We start from the raw sequence: 18,920 nt of genomic DNA on the forward strand, positions 1-18,920 counted from the left end.
CAGTTTAGAAGTGCCACTAGAGAAGAACAAGCTATATAAGTTCATGGTATAGAAGTGAGAGTTGCTCTTGAGCACTTTTTTGGGAGGCCTCTTTGGCATCCCTCGAGTCCATGTTCATTCTCACTTAACCTTAACTCAATTTAGAAGTACCACTAGAGAAGAACAAGTTATATGAGTTTATGGTAGATGATTGTCATCATTTAAGACAGAAGAAGAGAGAAGCTTATTAAACCTCAATCCCTAGGGAAATGATGGATTAGGAAAATGAAATGTGGGTGAAAGGGATTTATTATACCGCCTTAGCATGAAGCTTATAATAGCATTAATGGTGTTTAACATACTACTTGGAGGGTTGGCAATATTTAGGGAGGAGCCTATTTTGAATCAAATAGACCAACCTCCCAACCCTTAAGGTATTCCATCCTTAAATCCCTAGGTTATGAGATATTTTTAGAATATTCTTGTAGTTTATATCATTCTCCCTCCCTTATGAACTAGCCACAAAAAACAAGCTAAATGAGCCTCACATGAAGTGAGTCCAAGGCAATATGGCTATGGATAAAAAATATATACATAGTAACACCAACATCATGACAAACGGCTATAAAAAAAACAAAGTAAATATGACAATACAGTTATGGAAATAAAGGAATGAGAATAGAGTAAATAGTTCAAATTATATAGCAATACAGCTTTAAAACTCAATTTTCCCCTTCCTAAAGAATGTCATCCAAATCATAACTAAAACTTGGAAACACTTTCATGTTATTCTCAAATTCCCATATAACTTCATCTATAGAATAGCCATTCCATTGAACTAACAACTTTCAAGTTGTCTTATGGCATGTTTTCACCAATCTTTGAGAAAGAATATTGGTTGAATTAGCCTTCTCAACATTAATCTCTAGGACTTAGATGATGGATTGATCCACATGTAAACGACTATTCTACTTTAATAACTTAACCCCACTTTTGACTACTTAGAGGAATCTCACTCACAACCTTCATAAATCATATTCCTAACTTGGGGGACATGTTAGTCCCATGAATAGCATCTATGCCACTTAGCCTTTGCACTTGGTCTAAGTGTTTTATATGTTTAATCCCATGATAGACACCCAAATATACCACTAATATATTAGTATGTTATGCTAAAACTATATCCATTCACCTTTGTCTCGTGAGTAGTCTAAAACCACTTGTACCACAATCTCGTCTCCTAAAAAGCTATTCGTCTGCAAGTGGTCATCCCATGACCACACCTTAACATCATTATAATGCCTAGAGACATAGGGAGCACCCTTCCCTAATATCCCTTTTTCAGTCCACACTAAATCCCTTTCAGACCATATCCTTGCTCACCAACACTATTATTGGGTCAAGCCCAAAGGCTTAACCACTATGTCTTGTTGACCTCTGAGACATGACTTTATCCTTGGTCACTACACAAGAGGATTGTTCCTCTTCCTTTCTATAGTTTAGGGCTTTTAAACAATATCTCAAAACACTACAACTCTACATAAGTCTCATAGGTACTCTCCCCACCTTCTGCCTTTGAGTGCCCTAGCCATGTGACTAGAACAAGATTCTGATGAGCTATACTAGGTATCTAAGTAGGTAGTGCCACCCACACTTGAATTGGGAGCATTAACCATTTGATTTCTCGAGGGAACTAAAGCCGATTTTTAAACACTTCATTAACTTACCTTTTTTGTCTATTTATATTCACTCTAGCCTTGAACTCCTCAATGATTATATCATCACCCACCATGTGGGTATAGCCTTTATGGGTCACACTAGCTTTTCCTAGCCTTTCCTGGCCAAATTCCCTTTTATACTTTTGGAGCTCACCAAACCCCTCAGGGTCTAGGAGACAATTGCTTTGGGCTTTCACTCTCAGACTCAGACTCAGATTTGGACTCGAACTTAGACTCAGACTTGAACTTAGAGTCACACTCAGTCTCAATCTCAGTCTCAGTCTCAGTCTTGGTCTCAGTCTCAGTCTCGGTCTTGGTCTCAGTCTCGGTCTCGGTTTCGGTCTCAGTCTTGGCCTCAACTTCAGACTTGACCTTGGACCCAGTCTCAGTCTCCATCTCAGACTCAACCTTGGACTCCATCTTGGGTCCATCTTAGACTCCATCTTTGGTCCATCTTGGACTCCATCTCGGGTTCATCTCAGGTCCATCTTGGGTTTATCTCATGTCCATATCAGACTCCATCTTGGACTCCATCTCAGTTCCATCTTAGGTCCATATTGGACTCCATCTCAGATTTCTTCTTAGACTCCTTCTCGAATTCCATCTTAGACTCCTTTTCGGACTTCCTGACACTTCCATATGTCAAAACACTTGCCATGTGTCAATCGTTCTTGTGTCCCTTTTGAAAGACTTATTCACCAATTGTTTTGTACTTATTCCTCGAGCACTTTATTTGGAGTTCTACTCCCACTCTCAACTTTCTAAGTTAGAACTTTTGGTCCAAATATGTTATGCTTATTGGACTTCTATTTCAACCATTACCATGTGGCACCCTTTCGGCTCCACTTTGTGGCTTAAGGATTTGTGTCTCACAACTCCACCACTCATAGACAACATTTGATATCCTCATCGAACAATAAACCATTTTATAAAGTAATCCCATTATAGATTATCATTTTCATTTTTAGCACTAAGCTAATATTCGTCAATGGTTCAACACCAAAGGCTCATTATACCTTGCCTATCCTCTAAGGAGTATAGTTTTTTCCAACTTAGAGTCTCATTAAATCACTAGTGGTAGTTTTCTACCTTTAGTTGTTTAGTTCTTGTTAAACCCATTAGAGACACCTTCTATATTTCAATTTTACTATTCATTCTAAAGTAGTTTTGGCCTCCACTAACATAATTATCACATCTTAGAACTTTAATATTGACATTTCAAGTCAATTTCCTAGGTGTGTTTAACACCTTACATTGCATCGGTTATGTAAACACCACTTCCCCATCCTAGGAAGTTTTTTACTTGAGGGCACCATCATCCTTTTTTTTATTTCATACCACCTTTGGCACTAAATTCCATTTATCTATAATTTATATTAAAGTTATCCATAGCTCTATCATTTGGCTACTTTACTGCTCCATCTTTTAAAGCTTTCACCTTTGCCAAATTAGAGCATTTGGGAATTTATCCCTAAAAATATATTTCTTTTCCCATAATGGGTCATGGAAATCATTAGAAGGAATCTAAATAACAAATTAGGCAAAAAATATCCAAATGGTAAATACTAATGGCTTATTGTTTACCACTAGTCTTTATTCCTATCCTTTGATTATTGCACTATGCAATATAAGATTATTACCTCCATCCTTGAGGTATTTTCTTAGTTCCATAACAAAGGCTTTGTTTTGCCAAGTCTAAAGGTCTCTTTAGCATTATCTACTATGGGCTTTATCCATTACTCAATTTTGTGACCCACCCATGAGTATTTTCTTAGAGACTATTTTTTGAGACTTACAATATTATTGCATTGCCACAACTCATTTCTTTTATGTGTCCTTCCCACTTAGTCACCTTGACTAAGCCATACCATTACCAATAGTTCAAATCAACACTTCGAACTAAGAACTTTATTGAATAAAATCACAAGAACTTTATCCTTGTTTAGCCATAAAATCACATAATGATTTAACCTTAACACTTTAACAAGTTTGCCAATAGATAATAAGTCTTCTAGACTTTTAAGTTATTGACCATGATTTCGAGGGCATCCCTCATACTTGGCAATATGCCCAAGCTAGCGCTTTTAGCCAAGGGTCCATAACAATTGAGACTGGGTGTTCTTATCTCATTCATTATATATTTAGTACTATTTGTACCAAAGTGTTCAAGTTAAATATGTTGAGTTTTCACATGAAATAATCTAACCATGCATAATGACTTTGGGGCATCCCCCACTTGGTGGTGTGCCCAAGCTAGCCTCCATACTGTGAGTTTATAACCACCAAAAACATGAGTGTCCTTATATTCTAACTCATCATCACACCTTAGTGAGTTGGGACTCAAACCCAAGTATTAGAGAGTTGGGACTCGAACCTAACCTCCATATATGCATCTACAGGTAGCATCACCCAGGATGTTTGGTGTGAGTTCTTATGCCGATATGCCAACTTATGTGTAATGCACACTACAAATCACAGCTTAAGAACTTAATTCCTTTGAACTTCCAAATCCTCTCACTTTAGAAGCTACATGACTAGCTTGTAATCATGCATAGACTCCTCCATGTTTGGTCTCATGGGCCACCCTCTTGAAGTTATTACCTTCAACTAGGTTTTTGTTAGTCCGACTTGCCAATCCCATTTAACAAGTTACCCAATCAGCATAACATAGTTCTTTGCATAAGTGTGAAAATCCTCAAATATCAACTTTTGTTTAAATTTATTTCTTTGAACACTTGGGAATTATTTCCCAAATTTTGATAGCCTCGTCTTATAGCAAGTTTCAAAACCACATTTCTGTTATGCCACTTTGATTTTGCATATCCATATGAACCATTTACACTTGGCTTTCTAAGTATTAACTTACCCAGAATTGTCTTTAAGAGCATTGAAAGGACTTTATCCCTTAGCTTGCTAAAGTTTCTCCTTTTGTAAGCTTCTTCATTACCACATGGTTTAATATTAGCAATTCCATGTATTTAGACACACCATAGCATCACAATTGTTAGTAGCAACACCTTCAAACACCCATTTGATTCTCCACTCTCAATTTGTATAGCCATTTTTGGCTATACCATTCAATTCTATCCCTTTATTATTTGCTTTTGGCCTCACATGTTTTCTTCAATTATTCTCCTCTAGACTGAGAGGATAGCTTTACACTTTCTACCATGCTTTAGCAAATATTCTTAAAGATGAACTGACCTAATAGCGTAGGGAGTGGTTTTTCAATTTGGATATACTCACCTTATTATCCCACATATCGGGATTAACATTACTATTTATAAACCTTTATATGTTCGTTATTAGCATTGCTAAAATTTTTTTGGCTTTGTCCAATTCAAATGGATGGACTTTTCCTGTCTCCACAACCTCAGATGTTAGATAGCACCTCCTATCTGTTATTCACTAGCGACTTAATTCTTTGGGCGTTATCTAATACTCTAATGATACCAAACATCATTTTCTGGTGTTTTAGAGTGTTTAAATGTCTTAATGATGGCTTTATTTGACAATGAATATTTCCTTTTATGACATTGACTCATTATATCTCAACATAAGCAATTTATCCCTCAAGGGATATATCTAACCTCCTTATTATCCCAATAAGAAGTTTTATGAAGTTAGCTTCCACCAATTCAATTATTATGCCTCACTTTTTGTTTATTTACTTTATAGTCATCAAGTCCTACAACTCATTGCTAATGCTTTCACACCTTTATCATTATTTGAGTCCATGCATTCTAATTGCATGCATTATAGCTTAAGTGATGCCAATCCCATTTCCATTGGGATTTCTTTGGCAAAAGGTTTTTATAAACCAACCAACTTGATTCCAAAACCTCATCCTTTAAAATATTTAGTGTCTCTACACTATCGACCCTATGAGCCTACTCTCACGACACTACCCACTTGTATTTAGGTCTTGCTATGACCATAATAGTCATTTCTTATATCAACTATTAGTTAGCACTACAACATAGTGTTCATATACCACCTTTCGCCAAAGTTGCTTTTTTCTGTGAACACTTTTTCCCACGACTTTAGTATAGCCTATCTGCCTGCCCAGGAAGCTCTACACATCATTCACACACTTCAGAGCAGAGTACTTTTAAATAGCCACAAGTTTGTCATGATCAACTTGCAAACCCTCACGAGAAATACATTACCCAAAATAAGTGTCCTTGGACCCAAACACACACTTCGACCACTTCAACTTTAAACTAACTTCCCATAGTCAATCTAACACTTTACGAATATCACAAATATATTCCTCCCATGTCCCGTCCGAGTGGATCAAGATATCATCAATGAAGTCATTAGTCACCTTTAGCATATTGCAAAAAATGTCATCCATCATCCGCTAGAAAGTCGCTAGAGCATTGTTCAAACTAAATGACATCACTAAGAATTTATATAAACCAAACTTGTATAAACTAAATAGTGTACAAAAAATAGTCTTAGGAATATCTTCTTTGGCCATCGGTACTTGCCAGTACCTAGAAGCAAGATCTAGCTTGGTGAACTGACTTCTCCCTAGACAATCCAAGAAATCAGTAGTGTAAGGAAGAGGGTACACATTCGGGATCATCATTTCATTTAATGAATAATAGTCGATGCAAAAATGACTACTCCCATCAAACTTCATTATAAAACAAGGTTCACATGCCTAAAGACTCTGCGACTTTTAAATAACACCCTTTTCCAACATCTCATTAATGTTTGCACATAAAATCTTGATTTCTTTGGATGACCAATGACAAATAAGAACCTTGATTGGATGAGCATCCCCAGTTGGAATCAAATGACATGTGGTAATCTTAGCCCCAAACGATAGATTAAATTCAAAGAGATCAACATACTCCTTCATGAGCTGGTCAATTAATGTAACACAAAGACCGTTAGAGGGATTGGAAAAGGGAAAAGCAGAACAAAATGGAAATATAAAAGGAAGTAATAGGGAGAAAAAGTAATGGAAACAAAAGTAAAAGCAAATGAACGAAAAAGTATGGAAATGAGAGAAATGAATGAAATATAAGAAAGTACGAGACAAAGGGGAAAAGCCTCAAAATCACACTTGGCATAAGTGCATTACAACCAATTTATACCAAGGATGAAGTCAAAAGCTTGACCCAGCATGACTGCAACTCAAGCTTGAGATCACTTACACGCACAACTAGGTTCGCCTCATCCCGTGCACATGCATATGTATGACCATTGCTATAAAGAATAAAAATTGACTCTGCCACATGACGTAAATGTAGATGGCAACATGTGGCAACAAGTTGAGTAATAGAAGATAAACTCGAACCTGTATCAACCAACACAAAGAGAATAACATGAGACCTCTTATTATAAAAAACAAGCATGGAAAGTAAACATTGGATGAATTGATGCTAAGTAAACCTCTTGATAATACTTCCGAAAGAAATATAGAGGGGTCACTGACTTATTCACACAAGGTCTTTTCATTACTTATGCAATTCCTTGTTTCTTAGATGCATCTTGGCGTCCAGACCTTCCACGGCAGTAGCTCCAATAGGACGTTGTTGATGCCAAGGTTTCCACCCAAGAAATGGAAGCCACCAATTTAAAAAACATCAACAACACCAATAAGTGTGACCAACTTCATCACACACCTAGTAGTGAACATTATGGCCACAACCACGTCCTCGCTCTTGTCCTTGAACTTGAGCAACAGTAGCATCAACTTTCATTGGAATAAGGTCATCTCCCACATGAAGTAGAGCTGAAGGACATGCAATGAGAAGTGGAAGAGGCGATATTTCATAATGTTGCGTCAAGCGAAGGGCATTGTTAAGGTGGTTTGAGCAAGTGCATACAGAAGTCTTATAAGATCTTGATAAAGTGTTGGCCACAACATTCCTAACTTGATCTGCTTCAATATATTTGGCTCTACACGAAACAAAAGGCTTCGGAAACAAATGCCAAATTGCATCACTAACTTAAATGGTCCTTGACGAAAGTGATGTAATTGTTGGAAAACATCATTACAATCGTTGACATGTTTGAATACGTGTTTGAAGACATCCAGGAGAATACTCTAATCTTCATGAGTAGTTGCGCTCAAACCATTATACCACTACAGCACCGTCCCTTAGAAACATATAAAAAACTCATGTAAACGTAAAGTATCATCCCAAGAATGATATGTGGCAATCACTGTGAAGTGATCGAACTAATGGTACACATTATCCCTAGGATTCCCACGAAAGAACTCTAACCAAACATAAGGATTAACACCAAAAGCAAGAGGAACTATACCACATCCCATGAATGTTATTATCAATTGAGTTTAGTTGTTGAATTACAATTGCACTAACTATTGTTCCAAAGTTAAAGGGGGAGGAGATTGCTACTCTACCATGAAAATGAATGAAAATGAAAGAGTGAAAAAAAAGAAATGAAATAAAGCTAAAGGGAAAGGGAGATCTAAACAATGCAAAAGCTAGACCTAAACCAAAATCTCAAAAGGAAAAAAGAAAGTAAATGGAAAAAACTAGATCTCAAAAGTTAGATTTAAACCAAAATCTTAAATCTAAACACTCCTCAAGGACAATCAAAAATGCTTTTTATCTCCACCAATATGAGTGCATAGAATATGGAAAGGAAATACAAAAGATGTGTATATCAATTAGCTCAAAAACCCTAATTTATATACAAAAGCAAGTGGTTTAAATTAAAACTAATTCTATGGTTACCAAAACCCCACTACGCTAATATTAATATATAATATCATAACCATACACTCATGTCAATACTTTGATCTATAATAAGGAATATATCTTTTAGTTACTCATTATAGTTATAATTAGAATTGGATTATGTATTAGATGTGGATTTCAAGAGTTAACAATACTAGGTTTTGTTAGTTATTTGTTGTCCCTGCTCTTGAACACGCTTGCACCAAAGAAGAGGAACATCCAGATGAATGCTGCCACCACAATCTGCGCCTTGGTGCTCAGATCATTCAGCTTCCCTGCAGAGTAGATAGAATCTAAAGGACGTCACAGAAAAACAGTTGGGACTGGCTCCTCCTACCTCCCAAATTTCCAAAAGACTCCTCGTGCGGTTCATCTTCGCGATTGTTGCTGCTGTTGCTCCCGCCGCCATCACCAGCCGCAATCCTCATGCTCCCTTCTCGTCCACGAAAAAATCTACCCGGCAGTGGCACCCGCAGGCGGCAGGGAGGAAGAATCCGATGGTGCAGCAACAGAGGCGTTGAATCGGTGCCGGGTGTGGCGAACGTGGGACTGATCAATCCCCTCATCCGATGGGAAACAGGAACAAATTACGCATGAGAACTAGTACTGCTGCGGAAGGAGGCGATGCCAAATCGAAGTAGCAAAAAAATATCTACCCACAATCAACATACTAACTTACGATCAACGTAGAAAAACCACGAATCAACAGCATGGCAGCACATTCCAAAGCGATAAGAAAAAAATCCCTCCTTGCAAATGGATAAGAAAAGAAAAGCACAATCAGGGCAAGCAACGTCTCCTCTCCCCGCGGCAAAATCGCCATGGCTTCCATCTCCGCGGCCACGAGAGGACTCCGAAACCCATCAGGTACGCACTGGCACTTCACGCAGAGACCCACCGGCATTCTCGCTCCGAGGACCAGCATTCTCGCGCGATCCAACATTCTTGGAACCCAATTACGCTGGCGAGTCGTCCTCCCGCATCACCACCACAACCACGCTATCCGCGCGGCCATCGGCGAGAATCCCACCAACAACCCGGACGACTTCGTGGTGCTGGGCCTGGGCCACTGCTTCATCGAGGACTCGAACGGCAAGCTCCAGGACCACTTCGTGCTCGAGCCCATCGGCGCGGGCGCGCTCGAGTGCATGGAGAACGGCGGCAAGACGTGCTACAAGCACGTCGCCAGCATGCACTTGAGCACCGCGCTGGCGCAGGATCACTCGCAGCTCCCCGAGGAGCTCCGCAGCGGCGCCTTCTGCGAGGACTTCGCCTTCCGGACCAAGTGCGCGGCGCGCTCCTGGATGCGCGACTACCCGCAGGAGAAGATCGTGCGCTACATCCCGCTGGGGACAGTGCGCTCCGACTTCAACTACAACCTCGAGGACAAGCGCGTGCTCAACAAGGTGAACATCGTCACCGACGCCGACAACATCAAGCAGGACATGAGCATCGACGTCTACGGCCGGAAAAAGGACGACGATGCCAACACCGCCACCGACGCCGCCCCGCCCTCCAAAAAGGAGCTCGAGGAGGATCTCATCTCCAGCTTGTACAACGCTTGAATCTCAATCGTCTTGGCCTTCCAAGTTTTCCAAAGTTTTAGATCGATCAACATGAACAGCCGAAGCCCACCTTGAATTGTCTGCTCTTCCAGCCTCGCCATCTTCCCTCCAGCTTGCGTCCCAACTAGTTTTATCTGCTTAGGGGCACACACTCCATCCAGTTAACAAGAACACACCACGCATTCTTCAGAGTTGCATCATATAAACCAAGAACTTGTATACAAAATTGTCAGTGAGAAAAACAACACCCAGGCAATAGGACCATTCGCTTGCAATCCCTGCCTTTAGCTACTAGTTAATATGTTACTGAATAGCTATGCATCCATCCACACACCTAGATATAATATGTACACAGAAGCTAAGACCTCTCTAGCTAGCACAAGCAATCCACAACCAAATTACAAAGGGAGTAGCGGTAAAGACAGTACCTCCGGCTTGCTTTTAGAGTATTAGTAGAGCTGGCCTGAAGCGGTGTTTTTGCTGCGGCTAGCTTCTTGATGTGTGGGACAGACACAACGCGAGAAGCGAGCTCGCGGTGTTGCCTACTTGGTGAAGGTGATGATCACGATGGCGATGGAACCACCAGCTTGAGGTTGATCTAAAACTCCTCAACTTCCACTGTATCAATGCGTGTCAATTATCAGCGTCAATCTGGTGTGTCACGGCTTACCGCCGGGATTGGCATCCTGTTCTGTAAACTCTTCATTCGTTCGAGCCTGTATGGCATTCAGCTGCTCTTGGTTCATGTGACTCAGCTCCGCGGGAGACATGATTTTGATGCACCGGACGCAGCTCACAAATTCCCTGCGGAAAAAGGAAGTGAGCCACCACCTTACATGGAGGACGATTTAATCGAAACTTACTCCCAAGGATCGTCGCCAACGAGCAAAACATCGTTTTCGTTGTCCACGAACACGAGCTGCCAGCCTGATCGGTGCGGGTCTTCAAGCTGTCCCTCAAGTCCAAACATTCGAGCCAGCTCACTTCTCAGCCCATCGTAACAGTTCAGACGTGTTAAGTCCAGAGACCTTCCGACAGAGCCTGTCTTATACACCTGTTCACAACGAGACCAGTAAGATTTGTAAGCTCTGGAAAAAAAATCACAACAAAACTGGCACATTACCTTGGTGAATGTTCTCGGCAACATGTGCTGCGCGCTAGAACTTCTCTGTAAGTACGCAGGTTCTTCCAAGGTGCCGTTGTCTGAGCTCAAGTGGAGATCAGAAGCAGTCGAACTGAGAACTCGTTGCTGACCATCCTTCGATTTCGGCCCCTGGCTCGAAGGAGTAATGCATTCGGGCTCTATGCTGACCCCAAAGAGGAGATGACTCCTGGAATCTAGAGGCAACGTATCTTGCTCCTGCTGCTGCTGAGCATCCTTGAAAGTTAAACCGGCCGTTACACCTTGCTCAATGTCATTAATAGAGAACACGGCCCCACTGCCAGAGTATCCGTCCAAATGTCCGAACTGCAGTGGCTGTTCTGTAGGAAAATCCTTCTCTCCCACGTACCAGCCGTGAGTATCCTTGATTTGGATGGCTTCTTGCTCACCGCCTATGTTTCTTGCGTACTGTTGTTCCAGCATACTGCTCTGGTAAGATCTTCCATAGGAGCTCAAGGCAATATCACTGGAGTCCCCACGCTGCTTCAGGGATTGAGGCCCACTTGAGAGATGCAATGCAGACTCGGACGATTGTTGCGAGAGTTGAACAACCTGCTGCTGCTGTTGCTGCTGCTGCTGATGCTGATGGCAGTTATACTCGTGAGCTTGTTGCTGTTGGGGTAACGCAGACAGTAGTTGCGTATGCTGCTGCTGCTGGCCTTTCATGTGAATCTGCTGCATGGGCAAACCTTTCGGCGTTTGCGAATGCGTTGCGTCTTGAACCCGGCTGCAGTCATCGGGACGAAAAAAGTCCGACCTCGCCCCTGACGCGGCAGAGTCCGGCCGTTGATGGAGCTGCATGAGTTGCTCCGAGTACATGTTCCATGACAGGTTCTTTTCCAAACCTTCGCTTTTGATCCATTTTCCTGCGTCCACAGCTTCAACTTCTCCTGAATGTGAAAACAAACATGAGTTAAAAGCCTCGAGTATCACGGGGCTTACTTGCTATTGGATTGGGCCCCAACGCCTGGGACCACGGCCTTTTGGATCGAAAAGTGAAAGACGGAGAACAGACGAGGTATGGTGTTGAAGCGGGTTCTATCTCCCAAAGGGATATGCGTTGCTGCTTTTCGCCAGCGGCAGGCTCGTCCCACTCAACCTGTGAGTACAAGTCAGGAAAGAAAAAAAAAATCTTTAAAGACCTTTAATGAGCGCCAATGAGAATTCGGCCATCGCACTGGATCCAGATCACCGGAACCAACAATCGTACCTGTGTGCCTAAAATCATCAAAACAAAAATTTGACACCTTCAAATAGGAAGCCCATTGTTTACCTTCGGATTCCAGACTCCTCAGTCTCGAATTGCATTCGAAACCTCATGCCTGGAGAGACTTGCATGTTGTTATATACTGCATTGTAGTACTTTGACAAAGGGATCACAAATTCTGATGGGCTAGCTCTGCAAGAAAAAAATCCGAATCATCTACTGCGAATGCGTAGTCGTCGTCACCTGGGATTGTAGAATATAGTAAATCGACTGCTCGTAGAATTCGCGTGCGCTGCGGCCGCAAGAATACCAATATACATGCTATCAGTTGACAGCAGCGACAGTGGCATGGATGCTTGCTGCCGGTTTGCACGCCTTATTCCAAGAAGAAGTTGCCCCTTCTCGTCCCTGTGGACACTTGTCAGTTTCGCAGGACGAGAAGCAGAATTGCTAACCTTATGAAGAGAACAGCGTCGCCAGTTTGCAGGCGCTTGGCGCTGACAAAAACGCTCCATCCCGTCGTAAGAAGGTGCCGCCGTGGCTGGCCTGCAATGCCGGCACATAGCATTGCTTACACGGGATCCATGGCTAATGAAGAATACCTCGATAGATGTGTCTGAAGCGCCATTCCGTGTCGTGTAAATCCCTCGCAACAATCTCCTGGGCCGGAGGTTGCTGGGAAAAGTCCTATAGCAGAAAGTTTACAAGTAAGCTCGTGACGACAGTTGAAATGCTACACATACCAGAGGGGGGAACACTTTCTCGGCGGCCCTACGAGGGATAGAAAACCCGCCGTGTGTACTTGTGTCACTTGCTGTCAGCGTTTTACAAAAATACTCCGACGGCTGCCGGTTCTGTCTGCCCAAGTCAGACACCATGAACGAATCCTTCTCTTGCTACAAAACCATGCGAGCGAGAAATAAAAAAATGAGTAACAATGATCCGGAACAGTAAACTCGAGACAACTTACAGCATTCATAGGCTGAAGAGTCATCTGGGCATACACTTCATCCGTCTCGGTATCAGCCTGCGTATGAGAAGAGTGTACGAGAGACCCTTAGAGCTCACTCACTCGCTCGCAAAGAACTAGAACTTACATGGAGAGTGATGTTGTGGAGTTGACAAACGAGATGGGGCGGAAGATTGGGATAGCTAGGAATGTCGGCATCGGCCTCCTTCTGGGTCGAGGCAGCCACCTTGAAGAGAAGGAGAACCTTGGAATCAGTCTTAAGCTCTCCGGTGGAGGAAGAATCCCGCTTACCTGTTCGCTGTGGCCTTGGGGGAAGTAGACCACTCGAGTCCCAACAGAGGGCAGAGAGACGAGCGGCCCAGCACAGGCATGCCAAAGCTCCGGATTTGGACCTCGTTTCACACCTGGAGTGAAGCATTGCGGCTTAGAGCTCTGATACACTCCTAGCTCCGCTAACATTGAAATCCGGCCGAAATGTCATCCTTACCTTCCATTGCCACTCGCGATGCGCAGCGCCGGGCAGGAGAATCACCTCACCGCGCTTCTCATCCCGCGCATTCTCACTCGGCGCGGCGCCGCGGCCAAACCCCTGCCTCTAGATCACCCCCACACCGCTCCACATTGCCACAATGCTTCCAAAGCCACCAGATCCGAGACGATCACTCGAAGCAGCCGCTCAAAGAGACCCTAGCAGCGCCCTCGCGGCTCCAAGGAGCCAAGAAATCTGCCACATTGAGGAGCTATGGAGCTACGCCGCCGGCCTATGCGCAATACGAACCTCGTCCAGCCAAATGCAGCGAGACCTAACTAGCGAACACGAAAACGCCACCAATTGTAGCGGTCCGCCAAATTTTGGCTTAGCGGTTCCCCATGGCAGTACGCTGTCTTTGGAGCATGGCCTGGGCATCACCCCTGTGTGTCTGGGCACATATATGTCATTCCACGTACCGGTCTTTGTCCGAGGGATTCTTCTAATGTCCGCCAGTTTACAACCCCACAGCGTTAATAGACCCATCGGTCCATTGCGTCTTGCTGGCGTGGTCGGGCAAACGCCGTCGGATGCGCTGGAATTTGGTCCCTGAGATCCCCCGCGAGAAACGTTGTAATCATTAATGGTCCCACGCACATGGTTCCAGACGTGGACGTGGCGACATAGCAGCCGTGAGATGCCATCGCGTCCCTAGTTTTGGTATCCCCCTCCGTTGGATTCATAAGGGCGGGATTCCGAAAATGGACGGACACGACGGAACGGACCCCAGTGTGCCATATGCCCCATCCGCGCCATACCGGAGCCGCCGGTCCGTACCGGTCCATGGATAAGCTTTGAATGAATGAATGCTGGCACACACATACATACCCCTTTCTTTTTCAGAGGAACCATGGCATCCATAAGCTTTCAGGAATCGATTAAAAATTCGGTGTAAAGTATTTAGCTCCAAGGTTGTAGACGACGAATAAACAAAAGGATGGCCTAGGGCACGAGTGCCTATGTTAAACACGGCGAAAATGGAAATCAGACGTAAGCATGAGAGGGAGATATCGACGTTTTTTCTGTATTCTTGTCCACTGAAAAGAAAAAGCTCTGTGGGTGTCTGATTTGACATGACATGGCTTTACTTTAGGTTAGCACAGCAGCGCATGCCCCATCTTATCCCAAGCACCAATCGTATAATACGGCCGCCGGGGACATTTCTTTTTACGTGAATCGATTCCATGATCATTGACAAAATGGATTATTGCCTTCCATAGTGCGATTAATATTTTAAACGCCAAGCACATTAGTGATGTTGTTTGATCACAGATGGAGGTTTTCTCCCACCATAATGGAGCCCGAAAATTCCGCGAAGCCCGGCCGTGACCTATTCTCTTTTGTGGCCACGACGAGTGGAGGAATCCCCTCTCGCGCCCCTTTAAACAAGTAAGCCTTTTAACTTTACTACCAAGTGAATCAAGCGAGATCAGATCCGCGGCTGTGCATTGCATTGCGCCCAAAAAGCGCAACACTTGTCAGCCCTGGGGAAGAATTTTGAAATCTTCAGCACGGAGAATGCGACACCCAAACAAACGAAGATGCCGGAGAATATACTGCTAGCTTGCCCTAACTCCAGGAACAGGGGGGCATCTTTTTTGGCGTTGTGACAGCAATCCCTGCCGCCAGTTTGTGGCCGGCTGCCGACACGTGGCTAGATCCAGGGCCGCGAGCTTGCGCGTTTCTTTGCTCGTCACCTAGTGGGAGCTATTTCCCCCTGTTGCTTGTCGGATGTGTGGGTTTATAGGTGAAATTTTTGTTTGTAGGGCTGCTAGTTTGTCGCATCGACCGATCGATCATTTGCAAAATGGGGGAACCAATCGATCCATTCGAGATTTTTGACTACTCTACGTTAGGTGGCTGATCGCTTTCATGTGAGCTATATTCCGGTACGGTGTTCTAAAAAACTCAAGGATCTGGAGACATTTTTTCCGGATGGATCGGCTGCTAGTGATTGATCCAAAGGAGCTCGTCTTTGATTTCGAGATTGGGCAGCGATGCAGCAGCTTCGTGATTCTCAAGAATGTCATGTTCACGATGCCGGTGGCGTTCAAGATCACCGCGCCGTCCAATGCCGGGGTGGCCAATTCCAAGAAGTACACGATGAAGCCATCGCAGGGGATCATCCCTCCCGCCGGGAGGGCCACCGTCGAGATCATCCTCAACCCCCAGCAATCCCTTCCGGACGAATTCCCAAACTCGCTCGACAATTTCGTCGTCAAGAGCTTGGTGGTTCCCGGCGGGAATCAACACAACAGCGTCTCCAACGAGTGGTTTGAATCCAAGAAGAACTTCGTCTACGCCGACGCTGGATTGAAAGCCTTCTTCAAAGGATCGGCCATCGTCTCCGCTTTGGTTGCCTCTCCGGATTCGACGATGGAAGACGTGCGAGAAGTCCTGGAACGGGGCGTGGACTTGAACAAGCCCGGATCCAGCGGCCCGGATCGATCCCCGCTCCACGTCGCCATAGCTAGCGGACGGCCCGAGATGGTCCAGCTCCTTCTCGAGTTTGGCGCGAATGTTGAGGTCCGGGACAGGTTCGGCAAAACACCGATGCACGAGGCTGCTGCCGCGGGACAGACGCTAGCCATGGAGCTCCTTCTCGCAAACGGAGCAAACACAGAGGCCCGGACGGAATCCGTCGGATGGACAGCACTCCACTTCGCCACGTACGCACATCATTTGGACGCGGTTCGAATCCTCTTGGCGAAGGGCGCGGATGTCAACAGCACCGCCGGGCCGGAGGAGCGTACCGCGCTGCACATTGCTACCGCCGGCGGTGCACAGCGTTGCTTGAAGCAACTGCTCGAGCATGGTGCCAATCCTAACGCCGTTACCGCCACTGGGCAGACGGCGCTCCACATCGCGGCGGGCCAGGCCGACGTGGCGGCATCTCGGCTGCTGATCCAACATGGCGCCTGGCGGAATGTGCGGGATTTGAATGGGCATATTCCGTTTGACGCCGCTGTGGAGGCGGGAGCTGATAAAAGCTTGCTCGATCTGCTCAAGCTCGGCGATGATCTCCGGCGCGCAGCCAGGAGGGGCGATCTCAAATCTGTGAGGGTTTGTCTTAAGCAGGGCGCCGATCCAAACGGGAGGGATGAGAATGGATGGACCGCGCTCCACTGCGCGGCATTCAAGGGGAGTTTGGAAGTGGTGAGGCTCTTGATCGACAGGAATGTCGATGTGAATTGCGAGGATTGCGAGGGATACTCGCCGCTCCACTGCGCGGTGGAGATGGGGCACAGCGAGATCGTCCAGGTTTTGATGAGGAGAGGGGCGGATGTGAATGCCAAGATCAAGAAAGGGTGTTGTGCGGTCAAGATTGGGAGCTTGATGGGCGAGGATGGAATCGTGGGATTGCTGCTGGACGGCGGCGCCAGGGACGCGAGATCGTTGGTTAGTAGCGTCTCCACAATAAATTTGGGGAAAATCCGCGGTAGCGATGATTCGTCTCTCAAAAAGAAGAAGAATGGCGAGAGGTTTCCAAGATCCAGGACATTGAGCTGCGAAGCCTATTGATCCCGGACAACATTCTTTTGTAATCAAAATTGAAAAAGGAAAAAAGAAAAGCTTTGATTGGTTAAAGGTCGCATTCTTGTATAGATTCCATCGAATTAAATAAAGGAAAACTGAAGAGTTTTGATTGGCTAAAGGTTGGCGGAGTTTACCATCAAATTAAAAAAGAAGTTTTGATTGGCCATAGTTCGGCGGCTACGAGGCATATGCTTCTTCCATTGGCCGGGGACGGAGCTCAATTGGTAGAGCATTCGCCTTGCACGCGAAAGGTACGGGGTTCGATACCCCGCGCCTCCATTTTATTATTCTATTTAAACGCCCCATATATCGTTTTTTACTCGGAGTGCTTCTTCGATGGCTTTTGGACGATGAAGCTGATGCACTGGACTTGCCTGATGTTGTCAAATCCAAGAACCCTAATGTAGGCATTGGGATACATAGATTTGCACTCCTCGATTTCCCTTAAAACTTGAGCTGGATCACTGCAGCCAAACATTGGGAGCTTCCAAAGAGTCCAGTAGCGACCGTCGTAGTAACCAGGTTCTCGCGAGTTCTCACGGCTAATCGCCCCAACCTTATTAGATCAAGAAACCCGTCAGGAACTCCCGAAGATAAAAGTAAACTTGAGAACATTACGTGATCGAATTCGAGGCAGGGAATCCAGTTCTTGCTCAGCATGTAGTCGATCTCTCTGGCAACGTTGTCGGGTGACAAAGGGGGCAAATACGAGAGCGTTTCGAACCGGGAATTGGAGAGCGGGCAAACAATCTTGCAAGATTTGCGCTCTGGATTTGAGAGGATTAAAAACGATATATAATCTTACCTGCATGCAATTCACGCGGCTGCCACTCGAAACCCTGGATGTCTTTGCGATCAAATTTCGGAAAGCTCTTGTTGCTCCCTTGAGCGGCCATAGGAACGACGATCTTGGCGAAGATCTAGATGTTGATCTGGGATGATCCCACACGCCACCGGGAAATCGCAAGAACACACTCGCAGCGGCTGCCATAAGATCGTCAATCACTCTCGCCGGTGATTAAATATCCGGGTATCGCACGAAAATAATACTCGTTGCGAAAGCTGCCTACTTTTGTCACTACCTCGATATTGCATGTGCGAGGTGGCAAAATTTAAGAAAACTAGGGTATAGTATGATTCCTTCTTGTTGACAGTGGGGTTCGAACCCACGCCCTATCGGACCAGAACCTTAATCTGGCGCCTTAGACCACTCGGCCATGTCAACCGCGATGATACGTGGAAATCTTTTTGACTCCACACCACATTTGCTACATTTGAAGCTTCGCAACTTACCTTTATCTTTGTGATCATCCCATCATAGTTTTGATTCCATGAAACTTCAGCGCTAGATAGTTCTTAAAACCTTTTGGCTAGTGGGAATCGCCCGGACCCGACTGGAACAACTCTTTGACTCTTTCAGATTGGCTTTGAAATTCCTGCGAGAGGAGATAGATTTGGTATTCTTCAAAGATGGAACTAACAGCACATTTTCATCATCCAAGACGTGTCTCCAGATCTTTCCATGGGA

General features: G+C 44.7%; 5 protein-coding genes and 2 non-coding genes across 7 annotated transcripts; 3 read left to right on the forward strand and 4 right to left on the reverse strand.

Moving 5' to 3' along the window:
• Positions 1 to 8,520: 8,520 nt before the first annotated feature.
• On the reverse strand, positions 8,521 to 9,100 carry LOC112350858. Its single transcript, XM_024687829.1, has 2 exons — positions 8,760 to 9,100; positions 8,521 to 8,697 (listed from the first exon to the last, which is right to left on the reverse strand). The coding sequence occupies exons 1-2, from the start codon at positions 8,986 to 8,988 to the stop codon at positions 8,591 to 8,593; spliced, it is 336 nt and encodes a 111-aa protein (XP_024543597.1). The 5' UTR covers positions 8,989 to 9,100; the 3' UTR covers positions 8,521 to 8,590.
• Positions 9,101 to 9,161: 61 nt separating this feature from the next.
• Positions 9,162 to 10,176, forward strand: LOC9662093. Its single transcript, XM_002982702.2, has one exon. It carries the CDS (start codon positions 9,244 to 9,246, stop codon positions 9,985 to 9,987), a length of 744 nt encoding a protein of 247 aa, XP_002982748.1. The 5' UTR covers positions 9,162 to 9,243; the 3' UTR covers positions 9,988 to 10,176.
• Positions 10,177 to 10,189: 13 nt separating this feature from the next.
• On the reverse strand, positions 10,190 to 14,206 carry LOC9661912 (auxin response factor 16). Its single transcript, XM_024687828.1, has 15 exons — positions 13,814 to 14,206; positions 13,618 to 13,730; positions 13,454 to 13,552; positions 13,327 to 13,383; positions 13,100 to 13,252; positions 12,959 to 13,043; positions 12,812 to 12,902; positions 12,600 to 12,764; positions 12,423 to 12,548; positions 12,292 to 12,367; positions 12,092 to 12,248; positions 11,111 to 12,039; positions 10,851 to 11,041; positions 10,658 to 10,791; positions 10,190 to 10,605 (listed from the first exon to the last, which is right to left on the reverse strand). Exons 1-15 carry the CDS (start codon positions 13,818 to 13,820, stop codon positions 10,586 to 10,588), a joined length of 2,403 nt encoding a protein of 800 aa, XP_024543596.1. The 5' UTR covers positions 13,821 to 14,206; the 3' UTR covers positions 10,190 to 10,585.
• Positions 14,207 to 15,652: 1,446 nt separating this feature from the next.
• LOC112350900 (serine/threonine-protein phosphatase 6 regulatory ankyrin repeat subunit C-like) lies at positions 15,653 to 17,489 on the forward strand. Its single transcript, XM_024687926.1, has one exon. It carries the CDS (start codon positions 15,791 to 15,793, stop codon positions 17,375 to 17,377), a length of 1,587 nt encoding a protein of 528 aa, XP_024543694.1. The 5' UTR covers positions 15,653 to 15,790; the 3' UTR covers positions 17,378 to 17,489.
• A 44-nt stretch (positions 17,490 to 17,533) lies between these two features.
• On the reverse strand, positions 17,534 to 18,424 carry LOC9661913 (ribulose bisphosphate carboxylase small chain clone 512). Its single transcript, XM_002982809.2, has 3 exons — positions 18,198 to 18,424; positions 18,011 to 18,142; positions 17,534 to 17,948 (listed from the first exon to the last, which is right to left on the reverse strand). Exons 1-3 carry the CDS (start codon positions 18,381 to 18,383, stop codon positions 17,709 to 17,711), a joined length of 558 nt encoding a protein of 185 aa, XP_002982855.2. The 5' UTR covers positions 18,384 to 18,424; the 3' UTR covers positions 17,534 to 17,708.
• TRNAA-UGC lies at positions 17,599 to 17,671 on the forward strand. The gene has a single exon. It is a non-coding gene; the product is annotated as a tRNA-Ala (tRNA).
• A 113-nt stretch (positions 18,425 to 18,537) lies between the features above and the next one.
• TRNAL-AAG lies at positions 18,538 to 18,617 on the reverse strand. The gene has a single exon. It is a non-coding gene; the product is annotated as a tRNA-Leu (tRNA).
• Positions 18,618 to 18,920: the final 303 nt, after the last annotated feature.

The sequence above is a fragment of the Selaginella moellendorffii genome, unplaced genomic scaffold, assembly GCF_000143415.4.
Source record: "Selaginella moellendorffii unplaced genomic scaffold, v1.0 SELMOscaffold_55, whole genome shotgun sequence".
In the NCBI taxonomy this organism is placed as follows: domain Eukaryota; kingdom Viridiplantae; phylum Streptophyta; class Lycopodiopsida; order Selaginellales; family Selaginellaceae; genus Selaginella; species Selaginella moellendorffii.